At 36.9% G+C, this 26,601-nt stretch overlaps 1 protein-coding gene across 1 annotated transcript in view; it reads left to right on the forward strand.

Moving 5' to 3' along the window:
- Positions 1 to 6,444: 6,444 nt before the first annotated feature.
- The window catches only part of IPO5 (importin 5), a 46,685-nt gene continuing 26,528 nt past the window's right edge, over positions 6,445 to 26,601 (forward strand). The window contains exons 1-6 of the mRNA XM_045821391.1: positions 6,445 to 6,680; positions 14,079 to 14,159; positions 18,890 to 19,082; positions 21,854 to 21,956; positions 25,256 to 25,352; positions 25,594 to 25,698. Of these exons, the coding sequence (XP_045677347.1) occupies positions 6,591 to 6,680; positions 14,079 to 14,159; positions 18,890 to 19,082; positions 21,854 to 21,956; positions 25,256 to 25,352; positions 25,594 to 25,698 (669 nt within the window). The 5' untranslated portion in view covers positions 6,445 to 6,590. The remainder of the gene's footprint in view (positions 6,681 to 14,078; positions 14,160 to 18,889; positions 19,083 to 21,853; positions 21,957 to 25,255; positions 25,353 to 25,593; positions 25,699 to 26,601) is intronic.

Consider the following 26,601-nt stretch of genomic DNA (forward strand, 5'->3'; position numbering starts at 1 on the left):
TGGGACACTTTGGTTCCCAGTCTGCGCTCAATCCACTGAGCTACGCCAGCCAGGGCAAAAGTTTTTATTTTTTATAAAGTTCCATTTTATCTATTTTTTCCTTTTGTCTTTTGTGATTTGGGTGTTATATCTAAGAAACTATTGTGTAACCCAAGACCATGAAGATTTGGTCTGTTTTCTTTTAAGAATTTTATAGTTTTAGCTCCTACATTTAGGTCTGGGTTCTATTTTGAGGTTTGTATATGGTGTGAAGTAGCAGTCCAGCTTCATTCTTTTTCATGTGGCCATCCAGTTCTACCTATAACTCTTGTTGGAAAGTTTGCTCTTTCACACTGAATGGTATTGCACTTTTATTCATCAGAGTTCTCCAGAGAAATAGGATCAATAGGATGCAGAAAGAGATTTAAGAAATTAGCTCACATGATTGAGGGGCTGGTATGTTTGAGATCTATAGGGGCAAACCAGCAAGTGGAAATCCAGATAAAAGGTGATGTTGCAATCCTGTGTCTGAATTTGCAGAGCAAGCCTGGTGTTTCTGTGCTACAGTCTTGAAGCAGAATTGCTTCTTCCTTTGGAAACTAGTCTTTGCTTTCAATCAAGGCTTTCCACTACTTGGATGAGACTCACCCACCTTTTGGAAGTTAATCTGCTCTACTTAAATTCAAGTGATCTTAAATATTAATCACATGCACAAATACCTTCACAGCAACAACTAGTATTTGACCAAACAACTAGGTACCATAGCCTGGCAAAACTGAAACGTTAAATTAACCATCACAGCATTCTTGTCAAAAATCAATTGACCACAAATATAAGATTTATTTCTGGATTCTCCATTCAATTCCATTGACCATATGTCTATCCTTAAGCCAGTACCACAGTGTCTTCATTATTGTAGTTTGTAGTAAGCTTTAAAGTCAAAATGTGAATCTTCCAACTTCTGTTTTGTTCAAGATTGTTTTGGATATTTGTAGCCTCTTACAATTAATATGAATTTTAGATTAGCTTCTCCATTTCTAAAAATAAAGCAGCTGAAATTTTGATAGTTAATTACTTTAAATCTATAGGTCAATTTAGGGAGTGTTGCCATCTTGATATGAATTCTTTTAATCCATGCATATGTAATGAGTTTTCATTAATTTAGACCTTCCTAAATATCATAATAAAATGTCCTCCTTTGTCTCTGATAACAATTTCACTTTAAAATCTATTTTATGTGATATTAGTACAGCCATTTCAGGTCTCTCTCTCCCTCTCCTTTTATTGTTCAGTTACAGCTGTGCCGCCTTTTTCCTCATTGCTCTCCCCTGTCCCATCACCTCATTCCCATAGTCAACCCTTCCATTTTGAACACTGCTTTCATGGTATATCTTTTCCCATCCTTTTACTTTAAACCTATCTGTGTTCTAAAACACACACACACACAACTTAAAAATAAAATTCTTCTGCTAAGCATGTCTTTATTTCAGTTGTTAAAATGCAGCCAATGATGGTTTTTAAATTCATATACCACATTTAAAAGAAAATAATAAAAAAAATAAAAGGTATTCTTTCTTCCCCCAAATCTTAACCTGCCCTTGATTTATGTTATAAGTATCAAATCTGGAGTCTTACCTTCTAAAGGTTAACAAATCTGTTTAATGTCAAACCAGCAGGGAAAGAAAAGTCCTCAGCAAGGAACACTGCTCAGAAAGTACCGTGCCATGACACCAAATTCCTGAGAATCCAGTGGTAAAACTGGAAGCAACAGAAAGCACTATAAGGTAGCTAATTTTCACTTTGTAACAAATCACTTACTAAATCTAAATGAACAAAGTATGGAGGATACCTGTGTATAGCTAGCTGGTTATTTTATTCTCTAGTAAAGCACTGTCCAATAAAAATACACTGTGACTCACAAATGCAAATTACATATGTAACTTTAAAATTTCTAGTAGCCATATTTTAAAAGGTAAAAACAGGCAAAATTGTTAACATAATTAATAATTAGTTTATTAATAAATATAATCAATACATTTAAATCAGTATATTATCATTTCTACATGTAATCAGTATAAAATTGTTAGTTATTCTTAATTTCTACTATGTCTTTGAAATTTAGTGTGTTTTTTATGTTTAAAGCACACTTTAATTTGAACTTACCACATTTCAAGTGATCAATGGCCATAATGGCTTGTAGCTACACTGGACAGTGCCACTATAGCATTTAAAATTTAAAATGGCCTTAAAATACTCTATGATGATCATATCAAACTGGAAAGTTTTTTCTTAACTATAGTTATTATACATTGCTATAACATGACTGCTTATATAATAGGATTATAAAAATGTAATAATCAATAGGTAGATGTCCAATCAAGATTAAGTTTACAAATTTTGGAGGTTTCAATCTGCATTTTTAATGACAGCTAATATTTATTAAGCATTTACTTTATACCAGGCACTATGTCAAGTATTTTAACTAATAGTGAAAGGTACTTCTGTTATCTCCATTTCATAGAAGAGGAAATGGGGACTGAGAAAAGTTACTTAACTTGGGCAAGAACACTTAAGCACAGAAGTTGTGAAGTCATTATTTGAACTCTCATTTGGGCTAGCTCTGGAGTCTCTGCTTCTAGCCTCCAAAATTGACTGCTGACTTAAAATGCATCCTACTATCTACAGTCATTCAGCAACTTTCATAAATAAAACTATGAGAGAAAGCAAAAGAAGATCCCATAATTGAGTCCACATTTCCTCTGCCTGTGCTCAATTCAGCAATTTGCTGAGGGCCTTTTGCTCACAATGCTCTTAGGGAATGTGAAGGTTTCCCTTGCCCCTGGCTGGAATACTTTAAGTAGCACACTGCTTCAGAGATCAGGGACTTGCACGTTTTGATAAAAAAGCAGCTGAAGTGTGAACAATTCAGCATTTTTATTTTCAGTAAATAATCTTTTAAACAAGGGGTCTCCAACCTCTGGGCCTGTTAGGAGCCAAGCTGCACAGCAGGAGGTGAGCATGAATGTAATGCACTTAAATCATCTACAAACTATACCCCGACCCCAGGTCATTGGAAAAATTGTCTTCAATGAATCTGATCCCCAGTGCCAAAAAAGTTGGGGACCCTGTTTAAACTGTTCTCATTTTTTTGCTGGCTTTTGTCTAGGCAACAAACAATATTATTATTTGAAAAAGTTAAAAATTATATTTATCAGCCAAGTGTCTATGAACTATCCTTAATCCATTCCACGTACTATTTTATTTTGCACAATTGGAAGACTAGTAGAAAATATACACATATATTTTAAAAACACAAAATTGTGACCCACACATCTATACCACATGTAGCTTTAGGGGTAATTATTTACTTAGGTTTACTTCTTATTTAACCCCAAAATCTATCTAATTAATCAACAGCTAAAAAATTACTACTATGCAGAAACCATGCTATGTGGATTTAACAAATATTATCTTAGCTTTTACAACACCCCTATGAAGAAATACTGTTCTCATTTTCAGGTAAGGAAACAATGCCAATCTTTTTTTTCATTGTACCATGTTAATAAATACCTGTAAATAATACCATCACTATACATCTGTGTACAGTTACAGATTCTAATTTATATTATCTAAACTAACCCTCATAAGTTGTGATATAGAGAGCACATGTGCTTACAACTATCAGGACAAGTGGTTATAGTTTTTTTGGAGTCTTGGAGCAACTTTTAGAAAATTACAATTGTTTATTTGGAAGAATCTTATTCTGTTTACATTCAGCACCCAATAAACTAGAAATAGGCAAGACCAAATTCAACCACAGTTGAGAGACGCTTTCACAGAGGTTTTATAAGTCTAACTTCTCCAGCCACCTCCCATTTCTAAAACACTTTCATCAATATGGAAGTCCATGGAAGAACAGTAGCTGGAGAACATGCTAATACTCTCTTTTTAAAAAGATTTTATTTATTCATTTTTTTAAAAAGGGGGAGGGAAGAAGAAAGGGAGAGAAACATCAATGTATGGTTACCTCTTGCACACCCTGCTTCAGGGAACCTGGCCCACCACGCAGGCATGTGACCTGACTGGGAATCAAACCGGTTGACCCTTCGGTTCACAAGCCCAGGCTCAATCCACTGAGCTACACCAGCCAGGGCCTAATGCTGTTTTTAAGGAGTCTTGCCTGCTGTGGTTTTATACATGTCATGACCAGACTGTGCAGTGACTTTTGACAAACATCAAAAATCCTAAATCAGCTAGATTTCATGAACCAGTTGAGAGAAACTTCCAGTCTTCTTATTTTCACAACCTCGCCCTTTTTCACAAAAAATGCTCTAAACAAATATGCTGCAGAACTTAACAGCGGTAAAGTCAGGTCTAATAAGCTGAAGGGAAAGGCATCAGCAGCTGGCCACTCACAGTAAATCAGCCCAAAGCAATGGCAGCTGTCAGGAGTAGGCAAGATTTAAAGTTTTCTACCCTTCCATTTTATTCCCAAGTATAATGTAATGTTAGAATTTTTGTGATTAATATTAATACCATACCTTAACAGTCATTATTATTCCATTCTATAGATGAGAAATTGAGGCTTACAGACATTATGTGCTCACTCAAGTTTACATATCTAGAGACTAAAGACCCAAATCCACTCAAGTTCAAGGTTCTTTACCTTCTACCATCTATTCCTGAAAAATAAACTCTCTGTTTTGAAATGTGCAGACTTAAGTTGGAATTTCTATTATTTAATAATTACTGAACAAATATATATACTCTATGGAGTCACTGCCAATAAAAACACCACAGCAGGTGTTAAAAAATAACTGGAGATTAGGCCATACTCTTGAGCAAGACTCTAGGCAATTTACCTTATTTCACTGGTAACCTGGTCATTAAAAATGGTTTATAATATGTGATTCCCCATATCTTAATTACCTTGGGTGAGGAAAAAGCCTTCTCTGAATACAGACATTCCCACTGCTAATGGTCTGTCTTTGAAGAAATGTGTCATAAGTATGATAAATTGTCACATCTAAGAAATATCAATTCTACAAAGATAGGTCTGCAGACTTTTTGTAGAGAACCCTATCACTGTCACAGCTAAAACTTAGGGGGGTTTCTCCACAAATTAATTAAAATCCTTTAAAATGTCTTGGCTGATAATCACAATTGTATGGGGATCCCAGGAACTCTGCCCAGAGATTCTGGACACAGCGGCCCAGATTCTAATGTACAGCCAATGTTTTAAATCCTTCGCCTAAAAGCAAATGTTTTAAGTAGACTTCCAAAGAGCAGAACTTGAGCAAAATAGTCAACAGTAAATTAAATTTCCTAAATTAAATTCGATGGCCTGCCAGAAGTGTACTAACCTCCATCTCACCCAACGTGTAACCTCATTAGAAAAGCTGTGTCCTTTTAAAGCAAAGATGAATTGTTATTTTCTTCTTTGTCAACTTCAGCCCAGTGCGATGGACAAAGCAGGCGCTGCTCTCTCAGCCTTTGGTAACTTCAGTAGTAAAGGAATATTGGGTTTATTACCTAAACATTAGTGCGCTGCAATTGAAATCAGGTCTCTGGGACTGCAGTACCTGTGGGAATCAGTTAACACTTAAGGGATCAGCCCTACAACTGTTGCTTGGGAATCAGTTAACACTTACGGGATCAGCCCTACAACTGTTGCTTTAGGGTGTCTCTCTCAACTTTCCCAACCGTTTAAAGAACAGGACTCCAAAACCCGGAATTTCAGGAAACAGTCACGGATCCTGAGGTGGGGAGAGAGTGGGGACGTGTGCGGTACCCACACATCTCAAGCTGGGTAGAGAAGGCCTGGAGAGAGAGCCCAGGGCTGAGTAACCCCTCTTCCGGACAAGCCCAGGGCGTGAGTCACTGGTGAACGCAGCGGAAGGGGCGGTCTGAGGGAAGTCAGAGGGTCTGACAGATGAAGGGTTCTGGGGAGGCAGAGCGTGGAATTTAAGTGTGAAGCGCGTTTTAAAGGAACTCTCTCCCAGAGGAGTGGGAGTATGGGATTGCAGGGGCGAAAGGGCATGGAACTGGCAGCGCTCCCTGTCCTGCGGCTAGGGCCAGGAGGCGATGAGGCGATGAGGCTGGATAGCCCGGGACGCCGAAATCTCCCGCGCTCTGAGCTGGCCCCCTCCTCCCACGCCGGGCTCAAGGCCTTACGGTGGCCACGCAGCCCCAGCAGTATTCACGGTGCTAAATTCCCTATTCGGCCGGCCCACTCCAAATCCCAGCAGCACGCTACGCGCCGCCAGTGACGGCACTGCAGGGTGCGTGGCCAATCCGCACGACCCGGTCCCTCCCCACACTCCCAGGGCCAATGAGGCGCAGACGCCGGCGGCCACGGCGGGGTGAGGGGTCGAGAGGCCCCGCCCCATTCTCCCCTTTCCCCTTTGCCCCGCCCTTTCCCGCCGGGCTCCCAGAGTCTGGCGCGCCTGGCTGGTGCAGGGTCCCCGCGTTGGGCCCGCCCCCACCCCTCCCGCCGGCCGCCAGCGGCCAGCGCGCCTCACGGCTTCTGTCTCCCCTCCCTCCCATCTCTCTCTCTCTCTCTCTCTTTCTCTTTCTCACCCTCTCTCTCTCTCTTTCTCACGCCTAGCGCAATGGCGGCGTCCGCGGCGGAGCAGCAACAGTTCTACCTGCTCCTGGGAAACCTGCTCAGCCCCGACAATGTGGTCCGGAAACAGGCAGAGGTAATCGAGCTTGTCGCCCAGACTCCTTGCCCTGGCCGGCGCGCTGACTCTCCCAGCGACACTGCCACACCAGGCCTTGGCTGCTCAGCCGCCACGGCGCAGGCCGGGACCGCTAGCGATGGCTGCTCAGCCCACGTGCGAGGGGGCCAGAGGATCCCATGGGCCCGTTCCGACTCTTGCATCCACGGGGCCGGCGCCAGTTTTTTCTCAGCCGCGCCTCGCACGCACGTGTGTTGTTGCTGCTGACAACCTCCGCCCAGATGGGGAAGCCAGGCAGCTGGAAGGGAAGTGGGGCGTGGGCCGGACCCAGGCCCCGGGGCTCCCCTCGCCCCTTTCTGGCTCTCTCCCATTGAAAGCCTCCCCCATGGTGTCCACCCAGCCCAACCTTCTTGGTTCCCCAAACCCTGGCTGCTATCTAACCCATTACCCCTGCTTCTCTCCTGACCTCTCATTTTAAGCTACCATCTGCTCCTCCAATTCACCATCCTCTCTTGAAATGTGTTTCTAGCCCTTTCCACTAATTTCCATTTAGTCCTCTTCTCTTGCCTAGTTCTTAACATAGCAAGCTGGGTTTCTCCCACATCTCTCACAGTCTTGTGAAGTTACCTTTATGGTTTCTTTCTAAGCAGCTTCTACCTTACTTTGCTCTTCAGAGAAATCTTTGATCTCAAGAGATTTGTGGTCTCATATCATAAATGGGATGTCCTGGGACTTCCTTTGTTGAACTGGGCCAGTGCTGTATGCTTAAAGCTTTGATTTCATTAAGTCTAACCTTAATCTCTCCTTTTTTAATCACCTCTGACTCCTGACCTACAAAATGTGCATCTGTGATACAGTTTCAAAAGACGATGTTTCATATGCATTTTCAAGTTCATTTACCAAGCAGTAGTAGTAAGACACATTTGGTGCATATAAGACTAATGCTACTCTGTCAATGTTGAGACCACAATTTATTTGACACTTAAAGGGAAGGGCAGAAACTTTAGTTTCTTTGAAATGCATTATCAGAACCTGTCTTCAGACTTGATTATATCCGGAGTTCTTTGCCACCATGTGATTGAAGATTTCTATGATTCAGTGAAGGATGTCCAGCCATATCTTTTTACAGAGTGAACATTTATATTACATATAGCTAATGAATTCGGGGGACACTGCCTCCTCTGGACTCACAAGATTTATAGTCTTTAAAATCACAATGTTAATAGATTTTGAATAGATTTAGGGATGCTGGTTACACTTAGGTGGTTTTATAATTTGCAACGTAAATACACTGGAAGTTAGTTCTGTATGAAAAAGTACTTTAAATTGTTATTAACTTTATCATAATGAGTTTTGATTGACTTGTTTATTGTACTTGTAATACTTGTTTGGGGTAAAAATTCAAAAGGTGCAGATACTTTTTTATCTCATTCTCTGAAGATAACCAGTTTTTAAGTTTCTTGTGTATCTATCATCTCTGAAATCACTTTACAAGAAGTGTTTATATGCATATATGTGTGTATATTCATTTTTATATAAATGGGCTTCTAATACACACACTGTTGGTGCACTTTGAATATTTCACTCAATATATTTCAAATGGCCACATAAGAGATTTTGTTAAAGCAGCTAGCTATGTAGTATTCCATCTAATGGATGTACATATTGATTATGCAACTAATCTTCTATGAATGAAATGGACATTGAGATTTCCAGGGTCCTATTCTTGAAAACAGTGCTATACATAAAAGTACATGTATCCCTATCTTTTCAGACTTTGCCAGGTTTGTTTGTAGAATACTTAAAAGGAGCATTTGACCTTAGAAGTAATATGCATTTATTTATTAGCTGCATCAAATTGCACTCCTATCAGTGTCATGTGACAATGCCTAATAAAACATTTTAATGCTTTCTGTTAGCTCTACGGGTAAGTTTTCACAGAAATAAGTTTTTAATCCCAGCCCATAATAGAAATTGTCATGTGTTACAAAGAAGAACAGCAATGTATTTAGTAAGCTAGTTTAAGTCTGCCTCTTTCCTCCAGTTGCTTAAGTCTCTATTGAGGAATCTTTTTCTATTCAGCCAAATACGCATGTGGTTCAGCTTGAATTCCAGTGGGTGCCTGTTGTAAATCTTTTATCACTTTTATCACTTTGGGGGTAGTTAGCAGCATTCAGTACACTTTCTCATTATAGAGCAATTAAAAATAAGTACTGTTATTCTCTTAAGTCTCTTTATTCCTAGTGAAAATGTTAAAATATCATATTTTTACTTTTTTTGTATAGCATTGTAATATACAGATATATATTTAATCCTCACCTGAGATGTTTTTCTTCTGAAGAGAAACATCTCAGGTGAGAGAGGAAAGGAAACAGAAACATCGATTCGTTGCCTTCCATACATACATACCTTGATTGGGGCTTGAACCCACAACCTAGGTATATGCCCAGACCAGTAATCTAACCTGCAGCCTTTTTTTGGTGTGCAGAGCAATGCCCCAACCAACTGAGCCGCCTGGCCAGGGCTCTTCGAATGATGCCTTAATACCCCCCCTTTTTTTTTGCATCATGAAATGAGTCTTTTATTATAGTCTGTAATAGCAAATACTGATTTTTTTTTTTTTTTTAGCTAACTTTAGCCTTGCTAAAGGCTTGGCAAGGGTTCGGTAAGTATCTTTGAAATTTAATCAATCAAAATAAAAGTACATAGCTGACACATACATACCAAACTGTTGACTAAAATGACTTCTTTTATATTGAAATATGAAATCAAGTACAATTAAAGGTTCATTTATAGTAATTACTGTTGAAATCTTTGAAGGGCTTTGAAACTTTAAAAAGTTTTTCATTGTTTTCCATTGTAAACCATTTGGTAGGATCTGTATCTTTTTTTTTTTTTTTTAAGGGAGAGAAGAAGGTACAGAGAAAAACATCGATGTGTTGTGCCACTTAATTATGCATTCATTGATTGATTTTTTAAAAAAGATTTTATTTACTTATTTTTAGGGGTGGAGGGAGAAAAAGGGAGAGAAACATCAATGTGTGATTGCCTCTATGCTTCCCCAACTGGGGACCTGGTTTGCAAGCTAGCATTCAATCCACTGAGCCATACCAGCCAAGGCATGAGTGCTTCTTATATGTGCTCTGACCAAGGTTCAAACCCACAACCTTGGTATAGGCAGATGATGCTCTAACCATCTGAGCTATACAGCCAGAGTTAGGCTCTATATCTTCCACTAAAAAAATCTTAGAGGATTTTTCTCTTTAACTTTAAAAAAATATTTGCAGTATTTAAAGAAATCATTTAAATGTCCTTGTCTCAAAATACAATAATATGAATAAACAATTGAATAATTGACAAGTAATCCAAAATTAAATATCCATGACATTCATAATACATTTTATACAAAATAAGTATTTTATCAATCATATGCATGGATTTTATATTTTCATTAATTTTTTGCATTGACTTTGTACCTCATTGATTTTTTAAGTATTTTTTATTGATTATGGTATTACAGTCTTCCTAATTTTTCGCCCTTTATCTTCCCTTCACCCTGCACACCCCAGTCCTCTAGCATTCCCCTCCCCTTAGTTTATGTCCATGGGTTGTACATATAAGTTCTTTGAGTTCTTTGTTTCCTATACCAGTTTTTATCTCTCCCCATCTATTTTATGCCTACTAATTATGCTTCTTCCCTGTACCTTCCCCCCATTCCTCCCTTCCCCCTCCCCCCTGAAATCCCTCCATGTGATGTCCATTTCTCTGATTCTTTTCCTGTTCTAGTTGTTTGCTTAGTTTTTGTCTTCATTGTTTTTCTTTTCTTTTAGGTTCATTTGTTGAAAGTTGTGAGTCTGTTGTAATTTTACTGTTCATATTTTTGATCTTCATTTTCTTAAATAAGTCCCTTTAACATTTCATATAATAATGGCTTGGTGGTGATGAACTCCTTGAACTTGATGTTATCTGAGAAGCACTTTATCTGCCTTTCCATTCTAAATGAAAGCTTTGCTGGATAGATTAATCTTGGATATAGGTCCAAGGTCCTTGCCTTTCATGACTTTGAATACTTCTTTCCAGCCCATTCTTGCCTACAAAGTTTGTTTTGAGAAATCAGCTGATGGTCTTATGGGAACTCCTTTGTAGGTAACTCCCTTCCTCTTGCTGCTTTTAGGATTCTATTCTATCTCTGTCTTTAATCTTGGGTAGCTTAATGATGATGTGCCTTGGTATGTTTCTCTTTGGGTCCAACTTCTTTGGAACTCTGGGCTTTCTGTGTGTCCTAGAAGTCTGTTTCCTTTGCTAGATTGGGGAACTTTTCCTTCATTATTTGTTCAAATAAGTTTTCAACTTCTTGCTGTTGTTTTTCTCCTGCCACTCCTATAATTCGGATATTGGGACGTTTCAGGTTCTCCCAGAGATTCCTAAGTTTCTCTTCAATTTTTTAAATTCTTGTTTCTTCATTCCATTCTGGTTGAATTTTTATTTTTCCCTTTTGTTCCAAATCATTGCTTTGAGTCCTGGTTTCCTTCCTGTCACTATTGATTCCCTGAATATTTTGCTTTATTTCATTTTGGGTATCTTTCATTTGTCCTTTTGTGACCAAGCTCAATCAGTTCTGTGAGCATTTTGATTACCAGGGCTATAAATTCTCTATCAGGTTGGCTATTTCCTTGTCACTTAGCTCTTTTTCTGAAGTTTTGCTCTTTTCTTTCATGTGGGCCATATTTCTTTGTATCAGCCCACTGGTCTAGTTGTTTTGTTTGACCTTTTCTTAAATTCCTTGGTTGTTGGAGTTCCATGCAGTTAGATTTTCTGGCACTTCTGGTGGTTTATTGATTTAGATTGTTTGTTATCCTCCTTTTGTTTGTGTGAGGAAGCAAAGGGTTTCTACGTACTTCTCCATCTTGGCCCTAACTCTTTCATTGGTTCTAATATAGAACTTCATTAGCAAGATTTGAGTTGAAGGAAGATAAGGAGGGTATACTTGAAAAATGTTCTTGAATTTGTTTGTCCCTTCTACATATCCGTGTGCAAGGTAGGCTTCCTAAATATTTATGGAATGAGTGAGAAAAGTATATGGGGTGAAATGTGCTTTACATTGTATGATCGTTCATAGTAGAATCAAATGGAATTGAAATTTTATTTGCCACACACTGGTAACCTTCATTGAACCTGCCTAGGCTAGTGCTAGGCTTAGTCTTAGATGTTTGCTTAGAAATTTGTCTGCTGAGAAATATTCTTTATACTGTAATGTTCTATATCCTGGGAACACAGATGTGAAAAACATACCATACCTGTCTTTGTGGAACTCAGCTATTTTGGCTAAGAAAAAGTTGCACTTTAGATTTTAAAGCTGTGTTCTTTTTGTCAAACTATTATCCTTTTTTTCCTGCCCAAACTGTTATCCTTGACCCATATTTTGTAATACTATATCTGGATTGCTACAGAGGAACATATCAAATAAGGAGAGTCCTCTCTTAGGAGTCAGATGTCACTCATACTATACTCTTCCTTGATTTCTAGTTCATTATGGAATAGAGTTTACTATTTAATGTTTGTTTATATGTCTCTATTATAATCAGCACTGGATAACTCACATTAATAGTCTCAGCAGGGCCAAGGGTAGAGACCATCAGAATTCATAACAGGTTTTCTGAGAGTGGTATCTTAAGAATTTTTTTCCAAAACTTGATTTAGCCACAGAAATTTTAAGTGTTAAACACTTACAACATCTACAGTACATGGGGGGCTAAGCTAAGCATTGATACAAGGAATAAAAAGATATTTTAGTGTACTGTGAGATATGTTCAAATGAAAAGGCTATATTTGTTTTTTTAGTTGCTTTGATAAAGATAAATGAAAAACCTGAAGGTACCATATCCATTTTTGCAATCTTGAGAATATCTTTACATAAACTATCTCATTTCTGGATAAATTAAACCATCTCTTTTCAGCTGAGAATACTTTGTGTCACAGTTTTCAGCATTATTATGTTTCCATGTACCTGTGTATTTGAGAGGAACCTGAGGTTATCAGAAGATACCAGGTTCTTTCTCCCAAATTTGTTCTTCCCCAAATTGACATATGTTCGAGAAGCTTGAAAACTATGTAGCACTGCGTGAATAGAGCTGGTTATTTGGTGGTGTCAGTCCCCAGGGTTGAAACCCAGAGAGCATTTAGTGCCAAGGAGATTTTGAGTACAATTTGGCCTCAGAAAACCAAGCAAGACCTTGGACAAGTCATTTAACTTTTGAGCCTTTATTTCTTTATCTGCCAATATCTCAAGGATGCTATGGAGCAAGCACTTAACTAAAGGTGTAAGGAAGATGAGGATACAGAGAAGCCCTGTTTTCCCTCTTTTGTTGTTATCCCTTCTCCAGAGAAACCAGGTAAATTTTATGGGTAGTAGTTATTAGACAATAGACAAGCTCTTTGAACTTGGACTGCAAAGAAATTAAAGTTATCTACAATACCCTTAAAGTGGATATCAGAGTGGAGTATCTTTACTTATTTACTGATTGCCAATTCTAGTCAATCAGTTTAAAGAGACTTTTGCCGGGGGGAATCAAAGTGTACTTAAAATAATGGGTTTTTTTCCATAGTAATACTAATGTTAGAATTTTTTACACATGCACATAAATCTATATTTTCACTCAATTTTATAGACATCATATACTTAGGCCTTGTCTTTTGATCGATTTAGATCATCTGTCTTTTTTAATTGGTGTCAACTTAGTTTTTATTGTTAACCAGTTTGCTCTCATTTTATATTGTTAATGGAGTAGAAGACCTGAGTCTCAAAATCTAGATTTCTAGATCTAGTAAAGTCTCCTGGCCAAATTTCTTCTGACTGTATTCATTTATTGGTGTATATAAATATGGTTTTAGTATAATCCTTGCTTTAAAGAAAAGGTAGCATGGAGAATTTGACTACTTTCTTTTTCTTTCTCTGACTTCCTTCATCTGAGGTAGTTCTCTGGTGATTCTTAGTGCACATTTGAACCAGTTTTACATCTTCTGATCTAAAAAATGTTGACAAGATAACCAGTTTTCCATGACATAAGGAGATATTCAGCACTTATTTTGCAGCAAGGTAGCTCAAGTCACACTTAACACCTGTCTTCTTAAGCTTTGAGTTTTGTTAATCAGATATTAACAAAAGCTGGGGAAATGCATGCACACATCATTTTTAAGAGGTAGAGGTAGAAAGGAACTTAAAAGTAACTCCTTGAATTATCTTCTCTTTTTTAACCTATCTGAAGTATATTTTATGTTACAGGAGAAATTTTTAATACTAGTTTTAGATTATATGACTTCCCATGAGATCTTTCCCAGCCTTCATTTCTTTTCCCTAGTGTAATCATGAGGCTTTCTAATATTATATTCTAACCTTTAATGTTTTTCTTTTTCATGTAGGAAACCTATGAGAATATCCCAGGACATTCAAAGATCACATTCCTTTTACAAGCCATCAGAAATACTACAGCTGCTGAGGAGGTACTGTAATATTTGAGAATATACTCTTAGAAAACAAGTTGGGTATTAAATTGTGGTAAAAGTAGGTAGTAAGAACTGTTGTTTACTGCCTGGATGTTAACAGAATTTTGAACTCATTATTTGCTAAAAGCTATTTGGAGTTAAAATTTCTGAAATACTCATATTAAGAATGAGAATATTTTTCCCCATGCCAGATGATGTGTCTAGCATATTTAAAAATAATTATATTAAAATTATTAAATATAAGTGGTTTCTGTAGTTATAAAAAATTTTCTTCCTTAAATTCATTCTAAAAGGAAAAAATTATTCAGTGTTTTAATGTGTTACCAAATGATTTTGAAAAACTACTTTTTATCTCTCTTTAAAAATGTTATGCTTATAGTCATCTCTAAGTGGAGAATAATTATGTGCTATAAAGGTGCTTAGGAAACAAGACACTTTGTAGAGTCCTTTAAAAATCCTGGCTTGGCCCTGGCTGGCATAGCTCAGTGGATTGAGCGCGGGCTGCGAACCAAAGTGTCTCCGGTTTGATTCCCAGTCAGGGTACATGGCTGGGTTGCAGGCGATGACCCCCGGCAACCGCACATTGATCACATTGATGTTTCTCTCTCTCCCCCTCTCTCCCTCTCTCCCTCCCATCCCTCTCTGAAAATAAATAAAATTATTTTTAAAAAAATCCTGGCTTTTAGCTCCAACTGTTGTGGCTCAGTCTGTTGGGCACAGGTCTGCAAAGCAAAAGATCACTGGTTCAGTTCCCAGTCAGGGCACTTGCCTAGGTTATGGGTTTGGTCCCTGAGGTAGTATAAAAGAAGCAGCCAATAGATGTTTCTCTCTCACATCTATATTTCTTTCCTTCTCTTTCTCCCTCCCTTTCCTCTCTCTAAAAAAAGTAAATAAATAAAATATATTTTTAATAAAATATGGCTTTTAGCAAATTAACTAGTTACTGTACCAAATGAAATATATAGCTTCTTACTGCTTTTCTGTGCATTTACAAGCTATTTTTTTTTCTTTACAAAAGTAATATCTGTGTATAACATTGAATGTTAACCGAATATCCTGTTAGTTTTGGGAAAAACATCAAAATACCCAAGTATATAAAACTTACCCCATCTATGAAATGCACTTAGAATTTGTAAAATGAGGAGGCTCCTTTATTAATAGTCACACTATATGTAAAATGCCTATATTAACACATGATGGAAATGAAGTCACACTAAACTACATAGTAATACACCTGACTTTTTCTTTAATTCAAAATGAATGTCAAATATAAACAACAAACAGATAGTACTTAAATCTCTTAAAAAATTGGCTGTTTTAATTCTTGAAGACATGTGCAAGTTAGCTATGAAACAAATTTTTTTTTCATACTACAAGAGAAAGTTTATTTCTGAAATTACAGAGGTAATAGAAGTAAGCCAACTGGGCTGCATAGGCTCAGGAAACAAGTTACAAAAGCAAAAGAAGGGCCTTTGGAGCTTGGGAGAGAGAAAGGCAAAGGTAATGTGCCTGGTGGGAAGAGGGAGGGTAAGTGAAAGGTGCAAGCGTGCTCCCCAGAGGGAGAGTGTGCCACTACAAAACAAATTTTAAAGCTAAGAATATTATGAAAAGTATTGAATTTTATTTTTAAAAAACTTATATTGAGCCCCATTTAAATATTGATTTAGGAATTAGATGATTGTGAACTAGCCTCATCATCTTGATTGTGGCTTCATAGTTTTCAGTATATATGTGAGAATTGCACAAATTTCAGCTGCTTTTATGGGAATGGTTAACCACTTTGAATCCTTTCAAGAGCATAAAGTTTTAATATGTTGGCTGTCTGCCAAAAGTAATTCAGATAAAAAGATTTCTCAGTGAAAAGTAAATGGGGGAAAAAAGGCAAATTTTATTTGTATAGCTTAACTCTTTTTGTTGATCATAGTCCCAAAGTAATTATAGTGATAATGAATAGCTGCAACATGGGGCGGGGGAACATGAATAATTGTGTTTAATATTTTCAATGGCTTATAGATTTAATATGATCAAATTTTAGAAAGGTGTATGTCTCAACTTTTTTAAAAATATATTTTATTGATTATGCTATTACAGTTGTCCCATAGTTTTTTCCCCTTTATTCCCCTCAACCCTGCACTCCCCTCCCACCAGTATTCTCCCCCTTTTAATTCATGTCCATGGGTTGTACATGTAAGTTCTTTGGCTTCTCCATTTCCTATACTATTTTTAACCTCCCCTATCTCTTCTATACATATCATTTATGCTTCTTATTTCCTATACCCTTTCCCCCATTCCCCTTCCACTCCTTTCCCATTGGTAACACTCCATGTGATCTCCATCTCTGTGATTCTGTTCCTGTTCTAGTTGCTTGCTTAGCTTGTTTTTGTTTTTTTAGGTCCACTTGATAGTTGTGAGCTTATTTACATTTTACCGTTCATATTTCTTTATTAACTTTTTGTTAGATTAAGTCCCTTTAACATTGCATTTAATAAGGGCTTGGAGATGATGGACTCTTCTATTAACTTGACCTTTTCTGGGAAGCACTTTATCTGCCCTTCCATTCTAAATGACAACTTTGCTGGATAGAGTAATCTTGGATGTAGGTCCTTGCCTTTCATGACTTTGAGTACTTCTTTCTAGCCCCTTCTTGCCTACAAGGTTTCTTGTGAGAAATCAGCTAATAGTCTTATGGGAACTCCTTTGTAGGTAACTGTCTCATTTTCTCTTGTTGCTTTTAAGAGTCACTTTTTATCTTTAATCTTGGGTAACGTAATGACGATGTGCCTTGGTGTGTCCCTCTTTGGGTCCAACTTCTTTAGGATTCTCTGAGCTTCCTGGACTTCCTGGAAGTCTGTTCCCTTTGCCTGATTGGGGAAGTTCTCCTTCACTGTTTTTTCCAAATAACTTTTCCATTTCTTGCTCTTCCTCTTCTCCTTCTGGCACCCTATGATTTGGATGTTGGAACATTTAAAGTTGCGGTGGAGGCTTCTAAGCCTCTCTTCATTGTTTTGAATTCTTGTTTCTTCATTCTGTTCTGGTTGAATGTTTATTTTTGCCTTCTCCAAATCATTGATTTGAGTCACTGTTGGTTCCCTGTATATTTTCCTTTATTTCACTTTGCATAGTCTTCACTTTTTCCTCTCATTTGTGGCCATACTCAATCAACCATTTCTGTGAGCATCTTGATTACCAATGTTTTGAACTGTGCATCTGATAGGTTGACTATCTCTTCATTGCTTAATTCTATTTTTGGAGTTTTTGTTGTTGTTTTTGGTCTCAGCTTGTCTGTTAACATTCAGAGGGGCAGAGCCTTAGGTATTTGCCAGCGTGGGGCACCCCACTTCACTGTGCTGTAAGGGCTGGGTCCAAGAGGAAACAATGTGTCTTTCTCAGCTGTGGGCTGCTTTCAGTCACTTCTGCTGTTACCCACAAGTAAATTGGGCCCTTCTGGTGTTGATTTCCAGGTTGGTGGGTATGTATACATCCTAGGACCTGGTGGGTCTGTCCAACAAACTTTCCTGTGAGGCTGGGAGTTTCTCCCACTACCACAACCCCCACAGCTTTTTATAGTCAGAGGTTTTGAGGCTTTATTTCCCTGTGCTGGAACCCTGGGTTGCACAGTCTGTCTCTCTCCCTAGTTGTTTTCTCTGTTTATTCACACACAAATATGGAACCACCCAGTCCTCCACCTGCTGCCCTGGCTGCCCTTCTCCCCCCTCCCACCAGTCCGGATGAATGTTTCTTCTTTAAGTCCTTGGTGGTTGGACTTCCATGCTGTTTGATTTTCAAGCACTTCTGGATATTTTTTGTTTTTATATTTTTTGTTGTCCTTCTTTTGGTTGTGTGAGGAGGCAAAGTATATCTACCTGTGCCTCCATCTTTGCTGAAGTCCTGTTTATCTCAACTTTTATAATCCAAAGGAATATTATACAGAAAATGACAAACTTAATTCTACAGGTTTGAAAATGGGATAAGAATATACACATTGAAATTAATTACCACTTTTTAGGTGTTGGGAACTTGTAGTGTTTCTTTGTATGAATGAGGCATAAAGATAAATAGATTCAATAGCATTTTGTCTCAGAAGTTAATGAAAGGTCAGTAATATAGCAAGGTAGTCCAGACTGGGAGTATTAAGGTTGTGTAGGAAAAGTACTTCAAGATACTAGAATGAGAGCCAAATGGAGAAGTAGGAAAAGAGCATTATAGGGTTTGTAATTTATATTAAGATCTGTTTTTCTCACTCAGGCTGTGAACCAAAGCATCGCAGGTTTGATTCCCAGTCAGAGCACATGCCTGGGTTGCAGGCCACAGCCCCCAGCAACCGCACATTGATGTTTCTCTCTCTCTCTTTCTCCCTCCCTTCCCTCTCTAAAAATAAATAAATAAAATCTTTAAAAAAAAAAAAAGGTCTGTTTTTCTCCAAAGAATGTATTAAAAATAGAAATTTTAAACAGGTTTATTATTGCTATGATAGGTGCTCCTGTTTGAGATTTAATATGTTTAGGGCTTTTCCTCAGGTATAAACAAAAATAGCTTTTGGATGGCATTTTCTATACAGTAAGCTAATGTGATTACAGTTTTGTTTTTCACAAAATCTAATAAAATGTTTTCAGAATGAACTGTAAAAATGGAATAGTAAAATCAATCAGTGGCAGAGTGAATCTAGTATGTTGGAAATTTTTTCTCTAGTAAGACACCAGTGTATTAACCATGTTATCTGTTTATAGGCTAGACAAATGGCTGCTGTTCTCCTAAGACGTCTTTTGTCCTCTGCATTTGATGAAGTCTACCCAACTCTTCCCTCTGATGTGCAGACTGCTATCAAGAGTGAACTACTAATGATTATACAAATGGAAACACAGTCTAGCATGAGGAAGAAAATTTGTGATATTGCTGCAGAGCTAGCAAGAAATTTAATAGGTGTGTATACAAAAGTACTTATTATGTTATTCAAGAAAATGAACACAGTTGACCCTTGAATAACACAGGTTCGAATTGTGTGGGTCCACTTATATGGGGACTTTTTACAATAAATACCTGTACCTTTTTCAATTTATTGTGGAGAGTCTGGATGCAGAAAGTTGACTGTATGCATTGTTCTATACCATTTGATATGAGACTTGAACATCTGTGGGTTTTGTTATCTGACACAGGTCCTGAAATCAATACCCAGCAAATAATCAGAGACAAATTAGTTTTACGGGAGTCAACAGTTATGTGCAGAGTTTCATTTTGTTGGGGATTGGTATCTCTAAACCTCCACATTGTTTAAGGGTCACATCTCATGCAGAGTTTTTAGTGAAACAGCAAATCACCCAGGTGACTCAGCCCTGCTACAGCCCAGATTTGGTGCCTTGTGACTTCTGGGTTTTTCCTAAAATTAAAATCACCTTTGAAAGTGAAGAGATTTCAGACTGTCAATGAGATAGATTCAGGAAAATACGATGGAGCAGCTGATGGTGATTGGAAGAATAATGTGAGGTTGTCCCAAGGTACCTACTTTTAAGGGGACTGGGGTGTCATTGTCCTTTGTACAATGTTTCCTGTATCATCTTCAATAACTCTATTTTTTCATATTACATAACTGGATACCTTCTGGACAGACCTTGTAAATATATATATTTTTAAGTGGAATCTTTAGAAGAAAATCCCCAGCTCCCTAAATACCATTTATTCTGTTGAAAATGAGAGTGATTATGAATTCTGCATTTGGAGCCAAAAATCACAGATGTTTATGAAATGCAGTCATCATACTATTGGTTCTAATACATTCATGTGGAGAAGTTTTTGTAGTTTGTTTGAAAGTTGTCTGTTTTATTCCCTCTTAATCTGTAAAGTTTTGAAAGCATAGTCTAATTTAGAGCCTTCTTTACAGATTTGCCAATAGAAGTAGAAATCAGTGGAATCCAGGTGCTTTTGCTGTTATATTTGTATATTTATAAATTATGTACATATGCTTTTATACTACTATAATATTTACATTATAAAACACCCAAATATATTTTTAAAGGAAAACATCTAGTACTGCATTTTATGAACTGTCAAAACCTTTTGGTCACTTTAAATAATAATGTAATTAAACATACTTTTTTGACAGATTCATAAATATGATTTTAAACTGAATTCATTTAGGTGGAATTTTTAAACGTTGAAAAGGATATCTCACTGAAATAAGGGCTAAATAGGAGAACTTTGTTGGTTGTGCTTAGTATATCATAACACTAATTCTTTAATTTCAGCTACCTACTGAGTTCAGAACTCACTGAAACTCTTAATGTTGAATTATTTAAAAAGCTTATAGAAGATTCTATTAAAAAATTTTAAGTATACAAATAAGAATTTTTGTAGGTAACATTTATAACTCAAAATCATTTAATAATGGAAACATTTTCAAAATGTTTCAAGAGTGATCTCTTCATGGATTTTTTTTAAAGCAGTTATTTTAAACCTCCTCAAATCATTTTTTAGTTGAAGGGACAGATTAAGGGTATTATTTTTAACGTCAGCCAAGTAGTGTTCATTTCAGAAAATATCGGTAAATATGGAGGGAAATGTTTAACAAGAAAAAGTGTATAACTTGAGTGTAACTTCTATTGAGATGGCCAAAAAGTCTGCTTAATTTTTTTTGGAGGGGGGGGGGCAGTTTCCCCAAAAAATAAAGACACTTTTTTTTTTTTTTTTTTTCATTTTCACCAGTAATTTTATTGATTGGATATTTTGAGTGTGCTGGTTATCTCCTGTTATCTTCTAGTGGAAGAGGCCAAGGGTGCTGCTAAACATCTTCCAATGCGTGACAGTACCACAGCAAAGAATCATTTGGCCAAAATATCAGTAGTACCAAAAAACTTGGCAAGACACTTTGATACTTTCAGTCAATCACAGCACCTCCTCCATACATTGCACAAATCTTTTTTTTGCACTTCAGTTACATTTTTACCTTTCTTGAAATACTAAAGCATAATATACCAAAAATGTTGTCTGTCTTCTTCAGTATTAAAATGACTGCACAAAATTGACCAGATCTGATTTTTTTTTTAACTGCATGCTGATATGACAGCTATCCCAATACAATGTAACAAAATTGTTTGAATGAAGTTAAGACAAGTAGGCACTACTAGAGCCATCTAATGGAAAAAAACTTAAATGAACTTTTTGGCCAACCCAGTACAATTCAGGTTCTTTGTAAGAGTATAACTAATGAGCCTCTTAACTAATATAGTAGTTTATTGAGATTTCTCATTTTTATTATAAAGTATCACAAAAATTTTATTATTTTAAAATCTTGTTGAAAAGGACTTAAAACTGGAAAGCATCAGCACCCCACTCTGAGTCCTGGTTTCAAGACTTTGTTACCATATATTAACTTTAACTGCTTTTTAAACTCTTTAATAACAATAGTATATATTAAAGATTCAACCAGACAGTCATAGTGATATCTTTTCTCAATCCCCCTCCTTCTAAATGACCACTGTTAATATCTGTGCTTAAGTAACTCAAATATAAACAGTTGTTTTTTACAAGATTATTATGTCATTTTTAGGTTAAAGGACCTAATTGTGTTGGAATTTTTTTTAAAATGTCAAGCAAATGACATTTTCTACTACTGCATATTTCAAATAAGACTTAAAATGTAAGGATTTACCCTTTAGTTTTGACTTACATACTTTATGCCTGGACTTCTTTATTTTTAGATGAGGATGGCAACAACCAATGGCCTGAAGGTTTGAAGTTCCTTTTTGATTCAGTCAGCTCTCAAAATGTGGGACTGCGAGAAGCCGCCCTTCACATTTTCTGGTATGTACACTGATCTCATTTTGTTTTTTAAACTTCAGTGTTATGAATATGCAAAGAATATTTTGATTTTTCTAGTCTAACTTACCTATTCTTTATTTTCTAATATAGTTTATTGATTATGCTATTACAGTTGTCCCATTTTCCCTCCTTTATTCCCCTCTGCACTGCACACCCCCCCCAACAGCATTGCTGACCCGCCCTTACTTACTGTCCATGGGTCATACATGTAAGTTCTTTGGCTTGGCGTCTACATTTCCTATACTATTCTTTTTATTTTAATGAGTTTATTTATTTATTTTTTAAAGATCTTATTTATTTTTAGAGAGAAGGGAAGGGAGGGAGAAAGAGGAGGAGAGAAACATCAATGTCCGGTTGCCTCTTGGGGCCTGCAACCCAGTCACATGCCCTGACTGGGAATTGAACCCGCAATGCTTTGGTTCACAGCCCCACGCTCAATCCACTCAGCTATATCAGCCAGGTTATCTGTACTACTCTTAACCTCCCTGTCTGTTTTCTACCTGCTATTTATGCTGCTTATTCCCTATACCTTTTCCCCTATTTCCCCCTCCCCTTCCCTACTCATAACCCTCCAAGTGATCTCAATTTTTGTGATTCTGTACCTGTTCTAGTTGTTTGCTCAGTTCATTTTTGTGTTTGTTTGTTTGTTTGTTTGTTTGTTTGTTTGTTTTTAGGTTTGGTTGTTGACAGTTGTGAGTTTGTTATTTTACTGTTCATATTTTTTATCTTTGTTTTCTCAAATAAGTGCCTTTAACATAATATAATAAGAGCTTGGGGATGATGAACTCTTTGAACTTGACCTTATCTGGGAAGCACTTTATCTGCCCTTCCATTCTAAATGACAGCTTTGCTGCATAGATTAATCTTGGATGTATGTCCTTACCTTTCATGACTTTGAATACTTCTTTCCAGCTTCTTCTTGCTTGTTAGGTTTCTTTTGAGAAATCAGCTGATAGTCTTATGGAAACTCCTTTGTAGGTAACTCTCTCCTTTTCTCTTACTGCTTTTATAATTCTCTCCTCTTTAATCTTGGATAATGTAATTATGACGTGCGTTGGTGTGTGCTTCGTTGGGTCCAGCTTCTTTGGGACTCTGAACTTCCTGGACTTCCTAGAAGTCTATTTTCTTTTCCAGATTGGGGAAATTGTTTTTTTTTTCCTTTGTTATTTTTTCAAATAAGTTTTCAATTTCTTACTCTTCCTCTTCTCCTTCTAGCACCCCTATGATTCAGATATTGGAACATTTAAAGTTGTCTTGGAGACTCCTAAGCCTCTCCTCATTGTTTTGAATTCTTGTTTCTTCATTGTGTTCTGGTTATTTCTTTCTTTGGTCCAAACTGTTGATTTGAGTCCCTGTTTCCTTCCCATCACTATTGGTTCCCTGTACATTTTTCTTTATTTCAGTTTTTATAGCCTTCACTTTTTCCTCCATTTTGTGACCATACTCAACCAGTTCTGTGAGCATCCTGATTATCAGTGTTTTGAACTGTGCACCTGATAGGTTGGCTATCTCTTCATTGCTTTGTTGTATTTTTTTTCTGGAGCTTTGATCTGTTCTTTCATTTGGGCCATATTTTTTTTGTCTTGGTGGGCTTGTTACATTCAGAGGGGTAGAGCCTTAGATATTTGCCAGGGCTGGGCAACCCACATCACTGGGTTTGGTGCTGTATGTGGGGGAGGGGTCTGAGAGGGAACAATGCCACATGTTCTGCTCTCTGCTGGTTTTCAATCACTTCCTCAGCTACCCACAAGCAAATTGGGCCCTTCTTGTGCTTATTCCCCAGGTGGGTGGTTTTGTGTACATTCTAAGATCCTGTGGGTATCTCTAGCAAACTGTCCTGTAAGGCTGGGAGTTTTTCCTGCCACCTCAACCCTCACAGGTTTTTTTGTTCAGGTTTTGAGGCTTTATTTCCCTACCCTGGAACCATAGGTTGCATAGTCTATCTCACTCCCCAGTTGTTCCTCTGAGTTTATCTGCACGCAAATATGAGACTGCCCGTTTCACCAGCCACCACCTTGCCAGTCCCAGTCCTCCAGCTGCCACCTTGCTGTGAGTCCCTCTCCACCAGGCTGCCCATCTTGACCCCTCCTACTGAGCTGGATGAATGTTTCTTTAACTCCTTGGTTGTCAGACTTCCATATAGTTCGATTTTCTGTCAGTTCTGGTTGTTTTTTGTTTTTAAATTTGTTGTCCTTTTGGTTTTGCAAGGAATCACAGTTTATCTGCCTGTGCCTCCATCTTTGCCAGAAGTCTCTGCAAAGTTCCTGACAACTTTTTAGACTTAATATAATACCTTCGATAAAGTTTGTATTTGATTTGGAAGTAAAACTGAAAAAAATAAATCTTTTTATTTCGTATTATGATCCTTATTTGTATATAAGGTTCTCTGGAGCTTGATTTCTTTCCTTTGTTCTTTATGATTGTGAAAAAGTTTCTAGCATGGTTTCTTCTGTTTCATTCGGAGACTGACACAGTACTAAATGTAACTCTTGAGAAAGCTGCTTTAATAATGACATCTTGAAGAAGAGAAAGAAAATGCTCATGAATCCCCATTGTTTTCTGGGTCTTCTACAGTCCAGCTTTATAAAATGTAACATTTTAATAAACTGTATTTATAAGGAGATGATCAAGGTTTAGAATGCAAAAACTACATTAAGAAAAATTTTACCCTTGCTATGTAATACAGTATACTGCATTTAAAATACAAGTAGATTTATAATTTTTTAAGATCATATGCATTTTTTTCAATAAGATATACTTTGAGCATCAGGCGAGGATAGGGTATATATTGTCTACTTTCTTTGTCAAATTTATCTTATTTATATCAGTAATCTAGAGTAGAGGATTAAGTAAAAGTATTTAGGTTAATTGTATACCTAATTTAAAGTAGAGAAGAACTTAGACTTCCCTGGATCACCAAGACTGGGAGCAGATTGTCAGAAAGCATGGTTGTTGCAGTACCACCTGAGACTGTTTGCTCTTGTCCTATCCTGCCCTCTACGTTAGCTTCTTACTGAGACCGTGATAAGAATAAAATATTGGACTAGGGTGGGTGACTGAGTCTTGTATGACTGAGTCTTTCCAAGTTCTTAGACTAATCCTCTTTATTTTGTTTGTTTCCATTCATCCTACACCAAAAGAGTACTGCTTGAAGGGGGGATGAGTGTTCAACCTTAAGTACTAATACATATTCTTCGAGTCATGCAGATGTTTAATTAGATACTCTAGCTGATACTATACTAACATGTACTTTTTAAAAACCACTGTGGATCATTTTTTAGGAACTTTCCTGGAATTTTTGGGAACCAACAGCAACACTACTTAGATGTCATCAAACGGATGTTAGTTCAGTGTATGCAAGATCAGGAACATCCATCGGTGAATCATTTTAATTTCATTAATATTAACACCTAATTTGAGATAATATCTAATTCATGAAAGAAATTTATGTATTTGGAGATTGTCTTTAATACATTAAAATATAAATACTAGTTTTTACTGCTGAAGGAAAATTACTAGTTTTACTGATAAAGAAAAGTTTCATTTGTGTAAGAAAACTTGAACTTGGCATCCATCTAAAATGTCTCATGTTTGTCATTTTTTACTCTCTTTATTTTAGATCCGAACATTATCTGCTAGAGCTACAGCTGCATTTATACTTGCAAATGAGCATAATGTTGCTCTGTTCAAACATTTTGCAGACTTGTTACCTGGGTTCTTACAGGTAAGAAAACTGTTTAAAATAGGTGATAATTATATCTTCATTGGTTTCTGTAGCTTAATAAATTCACATCAGAGTTCTCTAGTGTATTCATTTATTCAGTAAATATTGATTGTCTACTGTGTTCTGGTACTAGGCACTGGGGATACAGCAGTGAACAAAACATGCAAATCTTTGTCCCCATTGAACTTACATCTTTCTACTAGATTTGATAGATTCTTAGTCGTTTCAAATATTTAGGTTAGAGTTCCAGAATTTTTCTATAATGCAAATGATATAAGCAACTTATGCTTATTGAATATATAATTACATAGGTTATTTCCATTGAATCAACCAAATAACCTATGAATTTAGCCTATGAATCATTTTACCTAAGGTGAAACCGAGGTCACAGTGTTGGTTAGTGGTAAAATCATGCATGATTCACACCCAGATCAGACTACAGTTTTAACTGTTAATGAGAGGGTTTAACAGTTTGTATTATAAAGTAAATAGTTTATGGTTAATTCCCATTATTGGATGTTGAGGATAAGTTATTATTTTAAGGACACCTTCTGCCTCAGTGAGAAGATAAAATAAGATTGGATGAGTTGGAGCAGTTATTCTTAGCCTTGTCAAACCCCAAACCCACTTTATAACAAATACTTTGTAACTGCTCATATTCTGTCCTAAAATGAAATGCATAGATAACATAACTCACATATATGCATGTTTTTAAAATATCAGTCCATGTTTTAAGATATCCAAAGAAAAAGAGAAAGTAACATATAATAAAAATGGCATGCTTTCCACATACAAATTCTAGGGCGTGTCTACCACAAGAGACAGAGCAGATGAGGTGCTTTTTTTAAGTGATCTATACAGGTGTAATAGCTAAAAATGTGAACGAACAGATACAGAGGTCTT

This window comes from Phyllostomus hastatus, unplaced genomic scaffold, assembly GCF_019186645.2.
Source record: "Phyllostomus hastatus isolate PE091 unplaced genomic scaffold, TTU_PhHast_1.1 phas_scaffold_46, whole genome shotgun sequence".
In the NCBI taxonomy this organism is placed as follows: Eukaryota; Metazoa; Chordata; class Mammalia; order Chiroptera; family Phyllostomidae; genus Phyllostomus; species Phyllostomus hastatus.